This window comes from Alligator sinensis, unplaced genomic scaffold, assembly GCF_000455745.1.
Source record: "Alligator sinensis unplaced genomic scaffold, ASM45574v1 scaffold809_1, whole genome shotgun sequence".
NCBI classification, from domain to species: Eukaryota; Metazoa; Chordata; order Crocodylia; family Alligatoridae; genus Alligator; species Alligator sinensis.
In genome coordinates, this window is record NW_005841956.1 from 210629 (window position 1) to 233933 (window position 23305).

Genomic DNA, 23305 nt, shown 5'->3' on the forward strand with positions numbered 1-23305 from the left:
TAGGAGCCTGGAAGCATTGGACACAGAAGATAAGCTTACTCTTTGGACTCTTCCAGATCATTGCATTCCTGGTACCTGCTCTGGTCTTGCAGGCTAAGCAGACTGTATTCTACAGTATTCTTGTCAAGGAGATGCTTAATGGAGATTACTGTTCTCATCTCACACAGAGTTCCTGAATTCACCACTCTTAGAGGAGAGCACCTCAAATTCATTTTGAGGGAAACAGACTTCTGAAGGCTAGTTAAATGCCCAGCTGCTCATGATAGCCCAATGTATCAAGACTGGAAAGAAGGAAGCAATGAATAGCAGGCAATTTCCCATACTGTTATGGCAAAACTATGATCTCCTCTGAGTAGTGAGGTTTGAAATCAAAGTCTGGTAGGCCCAGGAAATCCTTATCTCACAACAAATACAGTTGCTGGCAGGTGCTAAGAAGACGAGATCCCTGACTACAAATGGACAAAGGCAGTGAGGCCAAGGATGCTATTTCTGCAACATTAGCTGGCCAATCCCACTGCTGTCTTGGTGTTACTGACAGAGGTTCATTTTTAAAATCCAACAGGTTATCATTAAGTTGTTCACGCTGACAGACAGGAAGGTTAGTATCAAGCGGTCTGTTAAGAATTTGCTTCTGCAATTCAGGAATTATTTTTGTATGTTGGCTAATACCCTATTCTCCCAGTGACCTTTATGTTTGGGAAATGTGTTCTGTACATAGGTAGCCAGTTTTAAAAAAAATGGTACACAATGCAGAGAAGTAACTGAAGTCTGAGCCCTTCCCTACCTCAAATGCACCTTATGGCTTTCTCTCTCATCAGTCCAAAGGAGGTGGTGGGAAAGCATTACTTAGGAAGCCTAAAGAAGCTATGGTGTCATAATTTTCCCATTAACACCAAAGAGTCACATTAGGACCAGACTCAATATTGGTGGGCATGTGCATTGGACCAGAGTCTTCAGTACAGATTTTGGTGGAGATTATTTCATCACCACTTACTGTAATGTCTTCAAGGTAGAGGGCTGCAAAACCAAAAATGAAAGATTCTTCTGATGTACAGAATGAGAAAAACCCCCTGAAAACCAGCACATAATTGCTATTAACTCGGAAAATATTAGCCTGCTTCCTTGAATATTTTCTTTTTAAAAGTACCCATTTCAGCGAGCAGCTTTTAAGTGTTTATGTGGACATCTGTGCCTGCAGCATGCAGCATTGTGAAGCCTCTGTAAATATTTCTTGGTATGCAGCAGGTTAGTACAAGTTGATGTTACAACAGCAACACTTCAAGGAAGTACACAGTAGGGCAACTTATACCTGTGGACACATGGAAGGAGTGGCAAGTAGCAGTGGCACTGGAACCTGTCACTGTCAGGAACATCTCAACACTGGGCTTACAACATGCAGAGGCAGTCATGACAGCAGCCTGCTCTCTTATTAATTATTGGTGCTCCTTTCACCCTTATTGCATTTGCAGCCTGCTTCCAAGCCCTGTATAGAGACACTTCACCTACTTATTCTCACAGTCCAAAGGATGAATGTAAACACCACCCAGTTGATCTCATTCTCCACCTTTCACATTACATTACCATTGCAATTAGAACTGTCTGACATAGGTGGAAAAGAAGAAACCACAAGGGCTTCTTGCTCACATACATGTGCAGAAGCAGCAGTGTATGAGTGTCTGGACAGAAAAATCCATCAGAAGTCGGTCTCTCTTCCGCTGCTCTTGCCATGGATGCTCTTGCTAGTGCAACATAAAAGCAGGAAACCCATATCATTCTCACCAGAAGCCTCAGGGGAGGACCACAGAGAAGAGTATCAGTGCAGTAATGCTTGAAACACTGAGACAAAAAAGGACAGGGCCACCTTTCTTTCTCATAATGGCTTTCAACTGCCTTTCCAGTCCAAGTCTCCAGGCAACGCAAAGGAACCCTTGCTCTTTTTGCATTCACATAAAGGAATAAATAGCTCTGGGTCAGTTTTCTTTGTGGCTGGATTATAGACCCCCCTGAAATACTGAAACACCTATGAACAGCAGCACCAGGCAGTTCTGGGAGTCTCCTTGTACATGCCAGGTTCATCTAGGATGTTGGTGCGTCTCCTAGGCGTATGGCCCCGAAGAATGTTGTGTGCTTGCTCATGTTGATGGAGATGTCAGCATGGACCATTTTCACTGCAATCTTCTGCCTGGCTTTGAGGAGACAGACCCCAGCTGTGTAACAGGTATTGAAGTTGGTTTTGCCAGTCTCAATACTCCTAGTGCACTGCAGGAAGGGCTTCTCATCTACCACCACCTCATAGCTGGCAAAATCAGTGAAGTTTATGTAGTATACCTAATGTGAAGCAGAGAAAAGAAACCATATTAGGGAGTGGGCAAGGACACATATGTACACCCGAAGCCTTCTCTGTAAGTCCACTAATGCATGTGAACTTTTCCTAACCCAAACATATCATGAGGTTCACTTCCAAAGTTCCTCCATACCTACTTCTGCAGTAAGATGGCTTATTCTGAGCCAAGAGAACATGCAGAGTGTTTGGATAAACCTAGCATGGAACAAGCTAGGATGAACAAGCATGGAAATACCTGTGAACAACTACATCCACCGAGGCTTGACAGGTAAATGACAGGGGAAAATTAACTTAAAGTACCTGCATTAAAATCAAAATAGAGATATGAATAGACTTGACTCAGGTACTGAAATCCCTCTAGAGATTCTCTTACTGATTTGGGACATTAACCAGTTTTTGACAGGGTTTTATGCATTTTTTTCCTACAAAGACTGTTCCATACCCTTTAATATACTGATTCTAAAGAACTTCAGGCTGCAGAGTAGAAGACTGTATGTGCAGTGGTTACTCTTAGAGGTTATCCTTCCTGATAAGGAGAAGCTGGTGATTCTGAAGGCAATGTCTATTTGCTAATTCCTTAACTCCATGCATACCCACCATAGCATGATATTTAGCCTGACTGAGGCACTGCAGAAGGGGAGCGGATTTCATTGCACAAAGGGTGCCCTCACCCTTACTGCTAGGATATCACTCCAAATTCCAATTGGGTTCTACTTTTCCTTTACAGATTGCACAGGACAAAGGCTCTGGAAGTGAAATACTGTGGTCAGCAACTCTAGTTCATATAGCGATGCCTTTCTTGTTCCTTCTTGTTGAGCACCAACTTGTATATCACTATGGAAGAGCCTCTGAATGACTTGTTGATGTCTAAAGTTTATGCTGCATGTTAGCAGTTCCACTAGGATATGATATGATCCTAGTGGAACTGCTAACAACAGACAGATAAGTAATCCAGAAGATACTTAACTGCAGTAGTTCCATGTGGCCAGCTGTGGCATCACTAAAATTTGACCCAGAACTTACACAGATTTTCTTGCCAGAAGTGAATGCAGTGGGCTAAGATGGATTTAGCAGCTCTCTAGCTGCCTTGTTTCTTCTGTAGGTTATAAACCCTGGACACAGATTATCAGGAAACTGTGACAGCAAGATTAAATGGCAATCCGTCTTCTGAGTAACATTTGGTTGAAGGGGGAGATGTCCCAATTAGCTATGTTAAGAAGCACAGTGTATAATAATTTTTTTGCATAGCACTCTTCATGTTGAACTGTACTCACACATTTCACCCAGCTCTGGAGTCAATGTAAGTAGGTGGTTAGCAGAGATGGCCTTTCTAGACATTGATCCTTGGAAGTGCCTTGTATCAATTTGATTCCACTGGGGAACTGGGAAGATGGACTGGATTGACCTCAGCTGGAATCTGAGTAGGACGCCCAGGCAAAATCCTGAGTTTCTGAAGAATGGTGCTGGTTCTTAATGATTACAAGTCAGGACTTTGGTTTTATATTTGTTTTATAAGACAGCAGACTAACAGCCAGCTTCCTGCCGAGACTATTGTTCAGTACTAATGTGGAACAAGGGTTACATTTGCTAGTAATTACACAGAAGGGAATGAAAGAAAAGGCATTTGTAGACTATGGATGCATGTTCAGCAACCAGTCTCTGCCAGCTAGCATTATAGTGGATGTGTGACCTTCTGATTTCAAAAATACCCCATCTTCCTCTTATATTCCCTCACTCTTCCCAGAATATTAAATTCTTAAGAAGATACACGAGGTTCTGGGAATTTGCTGGTTGTGGTTCATGCAAAGCTTGCATTTATAATACAAGAATAGGAGTTAGGCCCAGGACCGTACTCACTTCTACCTGACTATAGATGAAGTATGTGCCGTCCACCAGTACCTCCAGCTCCCCGCTGCGGGCATGCAGCTTAAACACCTTGGGGTTCATAGTGATGCGTGACCAGTCATTGAGGACTCCACCTGAAAGATCTCAGTATGAGAAAACGGCAGTCACTCAGTACTCGTCAGAATGAAAAGCATGGTAGCAACAGAAAAACAATGGCATTGATCTATTACATAGGACAACCAGAGAAAAGAGGATTAAAGGTGCTAAATCAAACATTCACATTAGGAATTGCCATAACTAATATGAACATGGGAAGATCCAGGATTCAGTAAAGGAAGGGGGGTACAGCTCACTGTCCCTCAGACCATGAGGGGTTGGGGGTAAGGTGTGGCTGGAGCTCCTGGGCTGGTAGGTAACAGCAGGGAGCTAAGCATGAGTAGGCATTTGAAGGGGGAGGGGTGAGTCCTCCTGCCAACACCACTGCTGCTGTCCCCATCTGACCCAGGGGCATGAGGGGAGAGGGGCACAGAGCCCAGAGCCACTCCTGCCCTACTCCAGCCAGGGGCTGTGGGGAATGGCTACACAGAAGCAGTGTGCAGTTTTCTTCTTCCAGCCGCTGCCTGCCCTCCTCACCCTCACAGGTGTCCCCTGGCAGGGAGCAGGCACTGGAAGGAGGAACCTGTGCACCATCACTGCTGTCCCCTGCCAAGCCTGGCACCCTGCACATCTACAGCCTGCAAGGCAGGAGAGCTCTGGGGCTCCCCTTGTGCCCAGATCAGCCAGTGGCAGAAGGCACGTGCAACTGTACCACCACTCCCACTGGATCCACCCCTGAATACAGTCAATGAATTAACCTGACCACCTTCATCATTATATGGTTTTTAAATACCTGACAATATGGTCTTTAAATACCTGCTGACTTACAATTTTTGTACAGGACATCAGCCTCATTCAATGCACAGGATGGATGATGCTTGCTGAATAGATACATATTGAATATTTCTTTTTATCTGCATCTTTCAGCATATGGCTCCAGGCCTTTTGTGTTGTGCACAATTCACACTCTATCCTGAATACAAAAGAATTCATATCCTCCTGGGTGCTTCTATGATGCTTTCCCCATATAATGAGTGCTTTACAAAAGTTAATGAATTTATCTTCACAATGCTTCTGTGAGAATAGCTACTGTTATTCTCATTTCATAGCTGGGAAAACTGACACTCACAGAGATCAAGTCAAAACTGTAAAGTATTTGCCAATTTTGGGTACCTAATCTGAGATACCTCCAGCCTGATTTTTCATAGTAAAATGCATTTTTTATATTATTTCATATGCCCAACTGACTTCTATTACAACAGTGGCTATTTAATACTTCAGCAACTCAGACCCCAAGCACCTCAGGTATGGGAAATTGTAAATGAAGAATCCATAATGTGGCCCTTATTAAGAGTTTTGTATAAGTGACCTGCCCCACATCAATTAGAAACTCTGGGTGATTGTACACGTGACGGGGGTTTAATTCCAATTGAAATGGTGGGTTTTTAATTGTGATGATTAAAAACCCACCATTTCAATTTAGGGGCATCTGTCACTGTTGCGGTGAAGGGCATAATCCTTTTATTCTTTTTATTTTTTTGCAGAGCCTGCCCACCTCTCCTGCAGCCAGGTGGCGTGGGGGGGGAGGAGGGGGGGTAGAGCTGCTGGTGGGCTCAGCAGCCCCTGAGCTGCAGGGGGGCCTTGTCCTTCCCTCTGCAGCAGCGGCACCCCCTTATTTTAAAATAAATTAATAAAATAAGGATTATGCCCCTTGCTGCTCCCCCTCTCCCCCCAGGGTAGCCTGCACGCATGAGCAGGGACCCAGTCCTTCCCTCCGTGGCAGCAGCTCAGAGGCAGCCCCAGCTCAGAGGCAGCCCCCACTGGATCCAATTCTTCCCCAAGCCTGCTGGGGCTTCCAGCACTGCACGCACCATCCCTGCCACCTTCTCCGGCTGCCAGCACACCGAGCCAACCTCCTGCCGCTTCCCTGTGCTGCCCCAGGGGCAAGCCAGGCCATTCCTGGGCAGTCCCAGGTGGTGACAAGGCAGCGGTGATGGTGCACGTGGTGCTGGAAGCCCTGGCAGGCTCAGGGAAGAGTTGGAGGCAGCACCTACCTGCTAGCTGCCTACCCAGACGAACCCACAGAGAGAAGGACCAGGCCCCCTGCAGCTTGGGGGCCGCTCAGCCCACCGGGCAGCTCACGGGCAGGCTCCACTTGAAAAAAAAAAAAGCGGTGAGGGGCCCAGTTCCTTTTTATTTTTTGTGAAGCCTGCCTGAGGCTGGTGAGTGAGCTGCCGGTGGGCCCTGAGCTGCGAGGAGCCCTGGTCCTTCCCTCCACAGGTGTGGTACCCCCTGGGGCTGCCTGTTAATGGGCCCCAGGCTGCCCCAGCTTGGAGGCAGCACCCAGTCCAATCCACCTATTCCCTGAGCCCCAGCTACGGCAGCCCCTGGCCCACTAACAGCCCACCTGGGTGGGTGGCCCCAGGGGGCACCACCACCACGGAGGGAAGGACCAGGGTCCCTTGCAGCTCAGGTGCCACTCAGCCCACCAGCAGCTTGCCCCCCAGCCATGGGAGATGCAGACAAACTCAGCGAAGAAAAGAAAAAAAAAAAAAGATTAGGTTCCTTGTGGCTTCTGCCTTCAGCTCGCCTCTTCTGTGGCTGGGGGCAGCAAACTGTCAGATTAAAAGCTGCAATGTTACACATAGCTACACTGCAAACTAAACTACATGGGGATGTGGTTTAGTTTGCAACAAACTCATTTACAGCACAAAAAACCCATACGTGTAAACAGTGACAATTAAACTGCTAAAACGGGCAATTTTCATCACGTGTACAAATGCCCTGTGACAGAATCAGGGACAGACTCCAACACCTAAGGGCTGCAACTCCTGCCTCAGTCACTGAACAGCTTCTCCTTCTGCAATCAAAGCAGCAGGAGTTCTACAGACAATGGCGTCGTTTGCTACACACTTCTGATTCATGCCCAGAGCAAAGGCAGTCTGGGCACCAAATGAGCATGGGATCCTGTGGAGAAAAAATTTGTATGTGATGGGGTAATTAAAGGCTGTCTCAAGAAGCCTACGTGCCGGGATGTGTTTTAACACTGCAACCTTTTAGCATGGTTGGTGAGCAGGTAAATGTCCTAATCAACGTAAGAAACTAAACTCCTTTTGCCCAAGCCCCCTCCCCTGCTTCTCTGTGCATTCAAGTCAGGCCATTTCCTCCTCCTACTTGGGCAGGAGGAGCAAGGAGACCTCTTGAGGGCATAAGAGAACCAAGTCTTCCTGCACTCAGTTTTGGTGCACACTGGACCACAACAGCTGGGAGGAGCAGTTGCAGGATACTTGTTTTTCTCATGGGGCTTTATGAGACTGGAGTAAGTTTACCACAGGCAGAATATGTTAGACAAATTTGTTGCTAAACAAGTCTTTACTGAGCACGTGTGACCAAACACTTTTAGAGGAGTATCACATGGCAAACTTCAGGTGCAGCACAGCTCATCAATCTAACTTCTGGGTGACCTACTAATGTCAAGTCCTGGCTGGGAGCAAGAGCTTCTCATTCGAACAATGATAGTTATTTTTGAAAACAGAGAAAATAAGTTGCTTTGTCTAATTTGATATTTGGAAACAATTTTGCTGAAATTTAGGGGTGGGGAGGAAATCAGCTGGTAGTCGACACCCAGCGCAGGATGCATCCAAGCTAGCAGGTAAAGTTTGACAATTATAAGCATCTGAGAACAAGGTCTTCCAGTGTGAGTACTGGGCTGAACAAGGAAGCTGTAGGGGTCACCACTTCCCCAGTCCCTCCTTACTGCCTCCCCCCAGCCCACATAGCACTTGGCAGCAGCAGCATCTTGTGTATGAAAGAGGGTTATAGTCTGTGTCCTCAGTTGGGAAATGAATGCCTCAGAGCACCGCACAAGAAACAGGATTTGTGCTGCAGTGAAATCGGCCTGGGTCCAGGCACAGGACCACTTATCAGAGAACTGTTCCACTAACAGCTCAGTGATCTTTGGGGAGCAAGACAGGGATTAAGGACAAGGGACATATTGATGGAACTGGGGGCTAAGGGTGGATAAAGATGCTGGTAGCCTGAGAAAAGACAGCTGGAAAATTGGGAAAAACACAGGCTGACTGAGTTGAGGAAGGTATAGGATACATTAAGGACTGAAAGGAAGGCAAAAGATGGATAAGGGAAGAGGGCTAGCTAGTCAATGGATGGGGTTGGATTAATGGTTTGATGAGGCAGATAATCTCTTTCAAAATCAGGAATGAGGACTGGGAGAGGGAATCTATTTGGAGACAACTATGTATGAACACAGGGGAGAAGAGGACGAAGGAGGAACAAGAGAAGTTAAACTGATGGGGTAAAGGCAGCAGACAGAGTCATATGAGGGAATAGTACTGTCACTCTAATGCCAATAGAGCACCATATGGAAGGGACCTACTGATCCCAGCTATATGGTGTACTGCCTAAAAGACCCCACCTATGAGATTGAGGTTAGAGGCCGATAATCTCTTGGAAATCTTACCATTCTTTACTTGAATTGCTGAACCTTGGCCCTGGAGGTGAACCACAGCTGGCTGCAAATAAGAATACAGCAGTTTAAAATTAGCAAGATACATTGTTCTGTTCTTTTAAGAAACTTGGCACATCCCTATAAAACTGATGACCAGGACAAAGACACAGAACAGCTGTTAAAGAGCTTTAGAGAACTGATGCAGGCACTATGATAGTCTATTCAACTCTAAGCAACACACAACTTGTGAAGAGGACTCATCATGATTATCAACTACACTGCCACAAAGAAGAAGTGTTTTAATTTGTATTCAGAAAGTCCTTTTCATATAGTCTTCAGCTTTTTCAATATTCAGACCCCAAGAACTGTTTGAACCTCCTTGTAGATTAGCAATGCTTTCTGTACAAAACAAACATAAAAACATTCTCTTGGCTTGTTCTAAAGAGCTAGAGAAGCATAATGGCAATCTGTTTGGTAAACAACTAATCAACACTATTTCCTCTGATAGTTCAAGTGATAAAGGTGATTGTGGTCGATTCTTGTTGTATGAGTGTAAAGACTAGTTAACAGAGATGCCTATTTCATGAAGAAAGTTACTTTCAGAATTATACTCTAGTCTAAAGTGTCCATCTAGGAAAAACCATCCTGTAAAATTAAAACAAAAATCAATTCAACTCAAGAAGTGGCATTTTCTCTGAGACACAGTTAACCAACCTGTACCTCCCTCGAACTGGCTTTGTCCGTGGCACCTGCAAGACAGGATATTTACAATAATAATAATGGTATTTGGAAATGGTCTGAAACCTTCACTGTAGCAAATCTCCTACTAACAAGTTGGGGTTTTTTTCTTTCCTAGGCTCAGATTTTGAGCAGAGAGGATGAAAGACAACATATAGTATAAATCTTAATATCCAGCAGGTCTCTCAGTGCGAAAAGGTTCACTCTATCCTTTTTGTAGATTCAAATTTCTATCTGACCCATTGAGATTGCCCATCCACTCTCAATAAAAATGCTGTTCATTCAATGCATCAGATTGCAGCCACCTTCTCACTGAGCATGAGGATTGTTCTTGCAAAGATTACAGGTTCCAGCATACAGTGCTGCATCCTGAGCAGCAGACTGCACATTGAGATCTTTTACCTCTCTAACCCACAATACTTCATTAAAGATAAGGGTGGCTATGGCCAGCATTTGGAAAATGCTAACTACTACATGTTGCATGTGGACTGCACTTGGCTACTTCTGATATAGAGACTAGAAACCAGCCAAGTTTCCTCTAGAAGCCATATGAGGCATAAAGCAATAACTCTGACTGCAAACAGTGCTTTATTATTTAAAGCAAATTTAAAAAATAGCCTCTTGTAATTGTCAGGAATTCCTGGTTTCAAGCGTTCTTAGTTAAGGCCACTGTTTTCAACAACAGTAAAGGTCACATAAGACACCAAATTTGATAAGAAAGTGATAGTGAGCACCCATGCAAAATGATGGAAAATACAATGAAAAAGGAAGTGTAGGAGAAACAGTATTTTCATATAAGGGGCAAAACAATTATGCTGCATGTGGCTATTCTGATTAATTTAGAATTTGTCAAGCAGTGGCCTTACTGATCCAGCTTTATCTTTACCAAAAGTTTAAAACAGATGTGTGAATTAAGGCAGATGTGTGAATTAAGGCAGATTACCCAAACTACAATCAAGGCAACCCAAAGCCAATCTACTCTACATATCTTACACACAGGAGTCACAGCTGTTTGTAGACTTCAATACCAGTGAAATCAAAGTTCACTAGAAGGTTAAGAGAATAATAGTCTGCAGTTCTACTTCCTCTGAAGATCTCAAAATATTTGAGATGTATGCTGCAAGACCCTTGTAATACAGATAGGGACAAAGATATACAGAGAAAGGAAATGAACCACTTAAGAGCTCATGGAAAATCAAAGTAACCATACCAAAACTTCCAGTTGTTGGGGGGAGGGGGATCATTAACTCATGCTCAGTCTATTAGAGACAGAAACAACTAATATATCAGTGTGTGCAAACCAGAGCACCCACATGATCCTCTTGCCTTCACCATCTTCTGTTTGTTATCACTTAACTGCTACATCAAAACCTAGGCAAAGCTTTTTTGGGGCAGGATCAGACATTGCTTGTCCGGGATATGTACTGCATAATACGTGTGATCAGCTGGAGTAGTCTATTTGCCAACTGATAAGGAGCTGGTAAGGGTAAGGCAGTTTTTTACCTCTTTCCCCCTATCTAGGTCAAGTTTTTCATGACATTCAGGAGTGTACTAGTGCTCAGATATTAAGCATGGCACTTAGAGCATCTTTCCTTATGTAGCTGTGTTGACTGGGGTTGGAACTGAAGGAAGGGTCAATGGGGTATGTTCTGTTCAGGTTTTAGGGGCACTCATCTCCATGGTATTTACCCTCATCACTATATTCAGCACAGTATCTGTCCAAGAAGAAATGAAATAATACACTTACCTGAGGGGCCCTGCATGCCAGGTGGTCCCTGAGGGCCAGGGGGACCAGGAGGGCCAGGAGGTCCCATTACAGTCGTGCCTGGAATTCCAGGGATCCCTGGGATGCCTGGAGGACCCTGCGGACCAGGAGGCCCTGGTGGCCCTTGAGGGCCATTGGGCCCTGGAGGACCAGTCTTTTTACCTGAAAAATACAAGATTGCAGATTACTCTCTCTGTCTACTGAATATGGCATACAAAGGCCATGAGACAACTTCCCCTGGTCTCCTAAACAAGAGCAGTGGGGTGAAGAAAAGAAAGTTCTTTAAAGCCATTTTATATTATACACTCACTTTCCCATTCTGTGCTAGGAGCTTCAGCTGAGCTGAAGCCAGTGCAAGACAAGTTGAAAGCAAGATGAAACAGCCAGCTCATATTTTGTGATCCAAGTGGGTTCAACCGGGCTTGCCATATGAAATGAGTGCACAGGACAGAAAGGAAGCTAATTCTTTGATGTGAATAATTAAGACTGAAGAGAGCAAAATGGGGGGAAGCGGGAGGGGTCTGCTGTCCTGGAAGACTCCTCAGACAAACATGGAGCCAAACCTTCTTCCCTAAAGCTCTAGTGTAACCTACTTCCTTGGAAAGCCTGATCTACTGTGTCCATATAGGCTAACTGCACCACATTTTGGTGCTCAAGTTCTGTAGTTTTAGCCTCTAAAAAGACAGGATGGTTGACAGCCAAAGTCTGTACTTTGACATGGTGAAGCCTGGAATGAATCTGTAAGCTCAAAAGGTTCTTTGAGAACATGGCTCCACTACCTAATACTGTTTCTTTGGTAACACTGCATGGGGAGGAAGCAACTTGGGATTTTGACAGGAGAGATGGCTGGGTTTCTCCCCATGTATCTTTTGGACTGAAGCAGATTATTTCTCACACTGTTGCTAACTTTTTTTTTTTAGGAGCTTTAAACCCCACCAGTGATATATGTTACCAGGTGTGAATTATTGCAGTTGCACATAAAACAATTTGCATTTATCTTTAAAAAAAATGCAGACAACTGCATTGGCTCTGCAACCTAAATTTGGCCCCGTTCTGCCAATGAAAATTCAGAATTTCATTCCAATTCTATTAATTCTGAGATACTAAAATCTGGTCCCTCACAAACAGGACAAAACAAAAACTATTCTCTGTATCTTTGAAAAGTAAAAGAACCTGAATGTTTTTTTCTGTCAATAAGGAAAAAATGTTCCATGTCAATAATCATAACTTTATAATATAATCAAAGCTGAAACAATCAAGTAAGCATGAAATGCCCTGTCATTCCTGTCACGTTTTTGCTGGAAGCATTTGGCAAGATGTTTTTCTAATGGAAAATGGCTCGGTCACACATTTGTCAACCAGCTTTAGGCATTACTGGAAGGGGCCTTATAGGGGCCCTCATGTACAGCCCCTAAGGTTTTCACTGTATAATCATGTAGCATTTTTCTCTACAGGACAGCTTGTGGTTGGGAAAAATGAGCAGAAGTTTGGGAACCTGGTGGATTTGAATTACAATCTTTCCTTTGTCACTTAGTCTTGGACAATGTGAAATGCAGATCATGGTGGTCTTTTATGTTATCATATAGATAAATTCATTAATGTTTGTGAGAGGTTCACTTCCTACTATGATTGCCATGGGAAAGATTTTGAGAAAATTAAGAGTTTTAGATTTAAGGCTTTGGCTGCAATAATTTAGGCGAAGGACTGCATAGCAAGGGTAAAAAAAAATACTGAACAGTTGCCTGTCTCTTTGAACACCATCCATTATGCTCGCTAGATATAGAAAGGATCCTGTGGATAAAACATCATGATCATGTAAATAAAGATTATAATGCATATGCACAAAAGGGCTGAATAAGATACCCCATGCAAGCTTCATTTGGGATTTCCTAACCTTCCAGACCTTGATGCAAAATAATGTTCTTTTCAAATAGTTTTTTAAAGCAATTTTATATTATACAGCAACTTTCTTGTATGCTTGCAAAGCTCATAAATCTCTCCATCACCTGAAATACAGCCGTCATAGGGAGAGAATTCACCAACTGTTTCAGATGACAGAATGTCAGTTGAAGTGGTCTTTGTGCTTAAAGATACTGAAATGGCTTCGTACAGTCACTGCACTTCTCAGCACATATCAGTGCCAAGATGCAAGGAAATAAATCTCAGTATTTTGGTTAACAGATTTGGAAAGGCCATATACTTCTCACTCTGGTCTGCCCAAACCATATGCCATGGCACAGCAGCTAAGCAAGAAGCACAGAAATCAACCTCAAAGCTGCTGTGCCAATCTAGTTGCATACCCTCTCCCCTAGTTTGTTTGATGGAAGCTGCAATTTCTTTTTCCTTCATTAGATGGCACAAATGTTCATTTTTTTCTTTATCTGAAATGTAGGTTAGACAGTTTCCTTTTCTGTACAAGCCATACATACAGACTTGAGAACCCACTGATTGTATGAAATAGCTGAATTCTTTCAGCTAAAGAACTTCATCCCCAACACCAGCTTCCATCTCCCAGGACAGCAGCTGCCCCGCAGGGCCCGGACAGCTCTTAACCATCTCAGAATGGGCACTGGACCATTTAAGGAAAGAATGCAGCCTTGGGGCCTCTCCAATGATGCCAGCGCAGCTGTGGTGCTCAAGCTCAGGCAGCTGACCACGTCATCTATGAATGCCCTTACGGCTCTCCTTCGGGAGCCCAAGTTCTTATTAACATTGACCATTCTACCTGTTTCTGGCTTCCTGGCCCTCATGGTTCCAACATATGAGTGTAGCAACGCTCGCTTCATCAGCAGCAGCTGTGTTCTCTTATTCCCTCCCTCTGCCTGGTCCTGTATTTCTATTCATAAGGAAAATTAAAACCGGTATCTCTTGTTCTTTTCCTTTAAGCCTAGAAGTTATTTAAATGATCTCATTACAATGGTACACATGTCTTATGAGGGTGGGGAGAGGGTATAAAGGGGAACAAATTGATACTGCTGGTAGCATTTCTGTCTCAGTTGGTGTGCATGCCTTTTCAAATCTGATCTGGCAGCTACCCAAGTCTTCTTCCAATTCCCTTAGCTCTCCTCTCCCTTAGGATGACATTCTTTTGAAAGTATCAACTTGAACCCAACTCCAGATCCTTACACATCTTGCCTAAAGCATCCTGATTACATTCCTTTGGTTTATATCACCTTTATCCTAGGCTATCTTAATACAGGATCAAATATGCACCTAAGCCAGGTTCGCTGCAGTCTCTCTTGGCTCTGCCTTGAGAACCAAAAGGGAATACACACTGCAGCTGTTTTAATTAATCTTGCCCCAGAGGCCTGTTCTGCTACTAAATTAGCTGTTACTTCAGGTGTAAAACTATGGCATGTAATCCTGAAAGCAGCAGATGGGCAGGTATTTGCTGTGCATTCCTGTTGCTACATCAAGGCATTTCAATTAATTTTTCACGAGTCATGGAATTCTGCTTACTGATTTGAATAGAAACAGCTACACAGTACATGTGAAGACTTTTGATTCATTCCCTAGTGAAGAAGAACATCCCAAGATAGGGAGCTGCATGCAAGAACCACTGCATTTGGAAAATAGAAACATTTTAAATGTTGTAGAGATTTTGTGTGGATGAGTTAAAGGTAGCTCAGATTCACCATCTATTTAGATAGGCAACAAAACATGTTACAGACATCACTCACTTGAACAGAATTCCATCCAGATTAGAAATCCTTTGCCCAGAGAAAGAAGAACCAAAGAGTGAGTGTGTACATGTATGACAAAGGAGGGAAATCAAGAAATAGAAATATCCTGGCATATCCCCTCAAATATAGCATTCAATCATGAGTCAGACCTGATCATTTTAGTTGCACAGACAACATCTGTGTGGCTTGTACACAACACACAATGCGTTGAGTAAAGTGGTCATATCCCATAAATCTAGATAGGTTTAACAGTATCCTCCAGCAATTGCCAGTGTGAATAATTTTATAGTGTGTGTTGCTTATCCAGTTCCCAACTTGCCAAGTCTTTCTTTAGCCAGATGTATCAGGCAGCATCCAGAAATTTACTTTTCAAAGTGAGGAGAAATGATCTATTTTCTGTGTAACGTGCCAATCAGCAAGCAACCCCTATATTTTCAAAGTATGGCAATAAAACAGATTTTTTTAAAAAGTATTAGCTAATATAGCCCTATGATAGCCCTTGTATTCCAAAACTGTGTAAATGTCATAATTATTAATTCCTAGGAGACTTCTAGTTCAACTGGTCTAATATGAGATAGATTAAGCAGTTTGGGGGGGTCGTTTAAATTTCTAGAAAATATGTTTTAGGACACTTTTGTTAAGAAATGTAGACTGAACTTTCCCAAGTGTGCCCATAAGGAGCAAAAGTGATGTGTTTTAGTGAAGACAGTAGTTTGCATATGCAAATAACATAGGCACTCTCCTTTTTAATCTTCCTGCCAAAAAATGACACACAGAGGTTTGCAGGTGGAGGAAACTCTGGTCCACATTAGAAAGGTTTTGCTAAGCTGCAGAGACAGTGGCAGAGAACATATCACATAATCAGCCTGCTTTCCTTTCTTCAATTAATTATCTGTAAAATGCACTAGAGTTTTAAAGCAGGGGACCACTAAACACAAGCCTAAATCCAGCCTGGTTCATCAAACTCTTACACACGTGCTTAGCATTAAACACACATGTAAGTGCTTTGCTGAACAGGGATGAATGTAAGCGTGTGCTTAATTTAAATGCATGCATAAAAGCACACAAGCCATATATATTTGCAGGAGCCCAAGGGCTGTACAGTTTGCATAGAAACGGGGGTTTTTTGGTTTGTTTTTTTAACTTACAGAATGTTCTAATTCTGTACACAACAGTGCTCAGAGAACACAAAAAGGTACTTCCATAGATGCAAGGCATAACTCTAGGGACCCTGACACTTTGAAATCAGTTTCCTGGGAGGGAGTTTTGTAGGCAATTAAGATGTTCAATGTGCTCAGATTCCTAATAGAACATTTCTGCACAAACATACGTATTTGCAAAGAGGGCTGTGAGCACAGCAGCATTCATATGTACTACTGAAACCAAGATGGACTATATGCAAGGTAACTCAATCCATGTACAATACAATAAGCTGTTATAAATTTGAACATTTAGAACAGCTTGAAATATGTGATACAAAACAGTCAAAATAACTGTTATGCAGCCTAGAAATAGCTTCTAAATGAAGCAAACACCTATTATTAAGGGTATTTAAATAAATCTTACCTAATATTTATAATTAATTTAATCCATTTCTATCTGATCCACACCCTACTTAATTCAGTGGATCCCCAATTAAAGATATGTTTGCTAAAATATTAAAGTCCACAAGTTAAACAATTGAAGAATGAGAGATTGTGCTGATATACTTTTACTGAGATGACACGATAAATGACAAGCAGCCAGTGATAGTTTGGCCTGTGACTCAGCCAACCGTATGTGCAAATATAGTGACTTGGGAATTATTTGTGTACTATGCAATTAACTATAACTGTACCCCCTGTACTTCCTCCCCTGAATACTAATGTGCCAGATTCTAAGAAAGATTTTATTAATGTGTTTCTAAAAGTACTCTCTCAAAAGTGAGAGCTTAATACAGGGGTGGGCAAAATACGGTCCATGGAGGGACTTTGTCCAGCCCACAACAGGTCCCTCAGTCCTTCCTGGCCCAGGGTACATCTTGCTGTCCCCTGGGCACGCAGCAGGGCTCGGGCAGCCCAGGAGGCAGTGTCTCCTTCTGGCTACCATCACTGCTGACCCCAACCCCATGGTACTGGTGGGGACCTGCACACACACCCGACCCTGGCTTGCCCAGCACCTGTTCTGGACACAGCCCAGAGAAGCGGACTGGCTCTGGACCAGCTGGAACCCACATACACAGCCCCAGCCCACCTTGTGCCAGCTCCAGAATTGCCCGCCCGTGCTGAGCAGAGGCAGCAGTGGTGATGGCTGGGCAGAAGCTGCTGCTTGGTGCGTGGGAAAAGTGGCCCCTCCCCTTTGCCACTGCCAGGTCCTTCTTGCTGCAGCCACCCAGAGCCTGTACCTGGGCTGCCCTGTGGCTCCTCTGCACTGCCACCACTGCCTCACTGGGCGAGCTGGAGGTGGTGGTGATGGCAGTGGATAGAAGCTGCAGGGCAGCTGGAGCACAGGCTCTGGGTGGCTGGAGCAAGAAGGGCCTGGCAGCAGTGAAGGGAGGGGCTGCTTTTCTCCTCCGCTGAGCAGCAGTTTCTGCCTAGCCGCTGCTGTTGCTCAGCATGGGCAGGTGGTCTGGGGCAGGTGCAGGGTCTCTGGGGTCACGGCTGTGCGCATGGTTCTGGCTGGTCCGCTCCAGCCAGGGTGAGTCTGGAGCAGGCATGGGGTGCGGGTTGGGGCTGGGGCTGTGCAATCTTGGCAGCGGTGGGAAGGAGCTGCAGGGTGCATGGGCTCCAGGCTGTTGTGGAGGGGTGGATGGGGGGGAAGAGAAAGGTGCTGACTGGCCCATGGCATCTCCCTAGAACTGCCTATGTGGCCCATGGGCCCAAATAATTGCCCACCCCTGGCGTAATATGTAGGTCACATGGAAGTCCCCTACATTTTTACTGAATAGAGAGTTCTCAGTTAGGGATGGCTTCGTGTTTGAAATAATTACAACTGACAAGTAAGGTAAATTAACTTACCTTTTTTCTTGTTTTTAACTGAACTTGGACCTACAAAGAGAAAAGAAAACAACTGAAACACACAGCAAGCACTCTGTCTATAATAAAAGAAACAAGAAAGGTTTCTGGAATGATGTTATTCGTTACAAAAAGAGAATGACGCAGTACAGTAGTGCTCTAGAGAAGTGGTTCTCAACCTATGGTTTGTGGGCCAGGGGGAGTCTGCAGACTGTGTTTAAGGGGTCTGTGAAAGAGGACTATGATCAATCAAAAGTATGTGAATACCCACATTTACAATTCAAAGGAGTCTGCACCTCCATTTGAAATGTTTTAGGGATCTGCAAATGAAAAAAGGTTGAAAACCACGGCTCTGGAGGGCAAAGGGTCTACAACCAAATATCTTGGCAAGTTCAGGTACTTCATGGAATCTTTCTACTCTGCCACCTCCTCTCAAGGTGATGATGTGTAAACTATGATGCTTGATATAAGAACCCAATACAGTAGCTTCTGTCTACAGGAACATGCCCCACAAGGTGCCAGTTCAGTTTAGGGGACAGCCTTGTGGTGAAATGGAATTTCCCTATTCAGAGAATTCTGCCTAAACGTACAGGGTGACAGAGACATGGCCTGTACAGTCCTATTATCTGGTCTGTGGTGCTTCTTGTGGATAATGGATCAGCCCTGCATGCCACATATAGCACACTGGCCCTGGCATCATGTGGTATGTGAAGCTGGGTCTGGATTCAGAGCATTTGCTACCTATAGCACATGGGTTAGTCCAGGATGTGTGCTGCATGCAGCACCTGCACAAGACCAGTCCCGCATGCTGGATTTGGGAGCAGTCTGGATCAGGCCTACAGACTGGCCACACATGCTGAATCCAGCATGCAGGGCCAGTTTGGCATGTGTTCTGCACACGACAGCACACATCCTGGACTGGCCCTGTGTGTTGCGTACAGCATGTGGTGTACAGGACTGAAGCTGGCATGGGGCTGGCCTGTGAGCCTGATCTGGCCTATGAACTGGTCCTGTGCCTATCATCTGGCCTATGGGGCCAGATGAGTTGGAAACCCCTGACCTAGTGACTGGGTGTTACAGTTTGTTAACATACAGCTGCCTACTGCTTTTCTTTTACTTATTCTGTTCATTCCATATGTTGATGCATGTGTGTCATGACACAAGTAATCAATAAATGTTTATTAACCAGCCTTAGCATATTGTGTCCAGTGGCCAACTCCATTTTAGAGAATACTTTTCCCAAAAGAACATTGTGCTCTACTTCCCGATGGGTGTTCTCTTAACCAGAAGTCATTGTACAGTGATTTGGGTAAACACCCTTTGCTTTGCTGGCATGTGAGCTACCATCTGTTTCTGAACCACAGCAATTCTATGATGGAAGCTGCTTTCCATCCCTGTAACCATAGTTTTATTTAAATATATGGTGAAATTCTCACCTCAGCTTCTAAATTTTCCAGCTTTGCACATATATAGGTTTAAACATACATATCTAATGAAATTGTATTTGCAAAAGTGACATCACACAGCTGTCAAAAATTGTCACACAATTTCAGACAAATTTTGAGCCTTGGTTGAAGCCCTTAGAAACAGGGCCCATAAAACACAGTTTTATTGTTCAAGTGCTCCAGTTTAGAGTTCACTTGATCATCACCATACAATCATAACAGTTCATGTACTGTGCAGATGGGTGATATATATTGTCATTGTAATGTAAATGAACATAATGGATATTTATAGGAAGTGTCAACATTTTCAGATGTTACTGCATTTTCACCAATGACTTCTTGAAGAAAATAATTTTAAAAACTCTTTTGAGCTTGGACATATGAAACAGGAAATGCTGGTTTAATTCTAAACACCAACTTCATAAACTCTGCCTTAGCCTCTCCTCCTCATGTCCCTAGTTTCCGAATGCTTCAAGGGATCCTGATAATAGCTTTCCCAATGTGTAACCAGGTTAACTTTTCTTCAGAGCAAGGTAATTAAAACCATCTTCCTTTCTCAGCCAGTGTCAAATCCTTCACAAAACGCTCCACTAAAAGCCTGGTTTACTCCACTCATTTTTGCCAAAGAGAAACCAGAGCTAGCACTCTATAAATTTTGGGGAAGCCATATTTTTTTGAGAAACTCAAACAAAAAGAACCTAACAAAAAAAAATCTTATTAGATTTTCCTTATATATAAGAGGAGGCCACTCATATACTATAGCACAGACTTTTTGTATATTGGTGGGCTTCCTCCAAGGAATAAACAAAAATATTCCCCTGCTGCTGTGAAAAAAAGGAATTTTATGTTGTAATTTACTGACGCAGGCACGGGCGGATCTAGGATTTTGAAAAGTGGGGTACAGATGGTGTGGTACATCATCACATATAACACACCACACATTTTTCTCCAGTTGGAGAAACTAGAAGATTTACTTGTATGCTAAGTGTCCAGTTCTATATTATTCAGGTTAAGAACAAAGCAAAAACAAATATAACTTTCTTGGAATGTGTACTACAGGTTTCCCTTGCTTTATGCAGTAGATGTGCTCTTGAAAAACTGTGCATAACTTGAATTTGTATAAAGGGAACCCACTTTACAAGGTAACAAACAGGGATATGTTCCAAGACATTGACTGCATTGGCAGCAGGTAAGTCTGCTGGGGCTGTGGCGGTGCTGGGCTCTTCCCAGTGTGGGGCTGGGCCAGGATGACCTTGGGGTGGGCAACAGTGGTGGTGGTGGGAGGCCTATGGGGTGGGGGGGGCTGCAGCCACCCCAAAATTCACTGTAGCCCCCCTCTCCCCACACTGCAGCTGCCTGCCCCAAGCACAGAGCAGCTCAACCCCCTCCCCCCACCCTGCTGGGAAGAGCCAAGCCCCAAGGGCCTGGGTGAGCGGGCCCTTCATCTGCCCCTGCCCCCCCACTGGTAAAGAGGGAGGGAGCAGGGCTGGGGCAGAGGCAGGTGCTGCAACTGGAGTCCAAGCAAAGGGGTGCAGCTCCTGCTGCTACAGGCTGCTGGGCTGGGGCCAGGGGCCATGCCGGGCTCTTTCTGGTGGGGGCTGGGTCGGCTGCACTCAGGGCAGGTGGTGGTGGTGCTGGGAGAGGGGCTATGGGGGGGTGCAGTTCACCCCAAAATTCATTGTAGCCCCCCTGATCCCACTCCCAGCACGGCTGCTGCCCGCACCAAGCGCAGCGCAGCCCAGTCCCTCCTGCAGAAAAGAGCCTGGCGCGTCCCATGGCCCCAGCCCACAGTGGCAGCCTGTAGCAGCAGGAGCTGCGCCTCCCTGTTGGGCCCCTGGCTGGGCAGTGCTTGCCTCTGCCTCAGCCCTAGCCCAGGCCCACTCCCTCCCTCAGCACTGGTGGGGGGGCAGATTGAGGCCCCACTCACTCCAGCTCCTGGGGCTGGGCTCTTCCTGGTAGCAGGGGAGGGGTGGTGTTGGGTCACTCTGTGCTCGGGGTGGGTGGCAGTGGCACTGGGAGGGGAAGGTTGGGGGGGACCATGTCGAATCTTGGGGTGGCTACAGTCCCCCTGTAGACCCCTTCTCAGCGCAGCTGCCACCCACCTTGAGAACAGCCCAGCCCAGCCCAGCCCAGCCCCCCCACCGGGAAAAGCCCAGTGCCGCTCCAGCTGACTTAACCTGCTGCCGATGCAGTTGACATCTTGGAACATCTCTCTATTTGTTACCTTGTAAAGTGGATTCCCTTTATGCAGAATCTCATATAATGAATTTTGGGTATAAAAAGGTCATCGCATACAAGCAAATTTGCATATACAGAACCCACATAAAGTGAGGGAAACCTGTAATTTGCTAGTTTATACATTAAGTTTAAAAAACACAACAAACTAGGCAAAATAATCCAAAGATATTGTTTTACTAGTTCTACAGGCATTACAGTTAAAGGTATACCACTACTTCAGATTCTTAACAAAAAATATAGCTTTCTTGATAGGGCTGTCAAAGAATTTAAACATTTAATCACCATTAGTTGCATGATTAAAAAATTAGTTGCAACTGATTGCAATTTTAATTGCACAGCTAAAAACTCAAAATTATGTGCAGAAAAACTCAAAAATTATGCAAAATTGTGCAGGTACTTAGTAGTGTTGGGGGGAGGTTGTGGGGTGCGTATGTGAAAGGAGAATTTGTGAACGTGTGGGGGCTGTGGGGTATGAAGCCCAGGGTGGGGGTGGGGGGCGGTCCCTGCATGCCCTGGCAGGATGCAGGGTATTGTGTGTGGGTCAGGAGTGAGGGGCAGTAGCAGAGCTGGGTGTGGCCTGGGAGTGAGGGGCAGGGGCAGGACATGGGCATATCACTGCTCCCCCCCCACAAACAGACGTCCTCTTTTTTGAAACTGGAAATATGGTAACCCTACAGGAAAGTAGCACAGCAGTGTGTAGAGTAGCACCCAGCAAATAAGTCTGTAAAGGGGAAGGGGCCAAAGGAGAGGGAAGGGGGGGTTGCAGATTGAAGCCCCCACGGTGAGGGAGGGAGTGGGGCAAGGGCTGGAGTGAATGGGGCTCCGCAGCCATGGTGGGTCAGGGGGCCTGGTGCCTTTGCCTTGGGAACTGCTTGATGTCATTTTGTGCCTCCCACCACTGAGTGGGCATTGAATGTGTGCCCAGCACATGGTTCCCAGGGCAAGGCAGCAGGGTGCAGAACGCCAGCCCACAGCGGGCAGCCTGCTACTGCCCCATGCACAAATCTGCACAACGATTTGCCCTGCCTCTGCAGCTCCATTCACTCCAACCCCTGCCCTACTCCCCCCCTCACTGTGGGGGCCTTGATCTGTCTCCCCCCCCCAGACTTACCTACATGTCGCTGAGCTGCATTCCTGGACAGGTGCATGCTGCAGGGGTGTGTGTGTGTGGGTGTGTGTGTGTCCTCCATCAACTCAGCCCCCCAAGTTTTGCCTTCCTGCTGCAGCTGCCTGGAGGCCATGCCCAGGCTGCCCTGTGGCTCCTCTGCACTGCCACTGCTGCCCTGTTGGGCAGCCTAGAGGTGGGGGTGATGACAGCAAAGTGGAGCCTGGGTGTAGGCATCAGAACCATGTGCGCAATTAACACATTAAAAAAATTAACACAAGAACCAATTAACGCATTAATTGCACAATTTAACGGCGATTAATTTACAGCCCTACTTCTTGAACATCTTGACTGTGCATCCAACACTTCACTGTCAATCATTTCCACACCTGAGTTCACCTATATTAATATTACCACACCCAAGTTAAGGTTTTAGCTAGAACTAAAAACAATCTGCAGGGCTGTAAAACACAAGATAAATATTACCAGAAATAACTAACAGACAGCAAAATTGTAGAAGAAAGGATAACTTGATTAATGGAACATCACAATGATTCAAAAGGAGAGAGCTGGTTAACACCTGTTGAG

At 45.0% G+C, this 23305-nt stretch overlaps 1 protein-coding gene across 1 annotated transcript in view; it reads right to left on the minus strand.

The window, feature by feature from the left end:
* Nucleotides 1-733: 733 nt before the first annotated feature.
* Nucleotides 734-23305, minus strand: part of EDA (ectodysplasin A) — a 191509-nt gene continuing 168937 nt past the window's right edge. The window contains exons 3-9 of the mRNA XM_025200121.1: nucleotides 17933-17962; nucleotides 13979-14089; nucleotides 11236-11415; nucleotides 9465-9499; nucleotides 8763-8814; nucleotides 4202-4332; nucleotides 734-2328 (exon numbers count right to left, since the gene is read on the minus strand). Of these exons, the coding sequence (XP_025055906.1) occupies nucleotides 2077-2328; nucleotides 4202-4332; nucleotides 8763-8814; nucleotides 9465-9499; nucleotides 11236-11415; nucleotides 13979-14039 (711 nt within the window). The 5' untranslated portion in view covers nucleotides 14040-14089; nucleotides 17933-17962 and the 3' untranslated portion in view covers nucleotides 734-2076. The remainder of the gene's footprint in view (nucleotides 2329-4201; nucleotides 4333-8762; nucleotides 8815-9464; nucleotides 9500-11235; nucleotides 11416-13978; nucleotides 14090-17932; nucleotides 17963-23305) is intronic.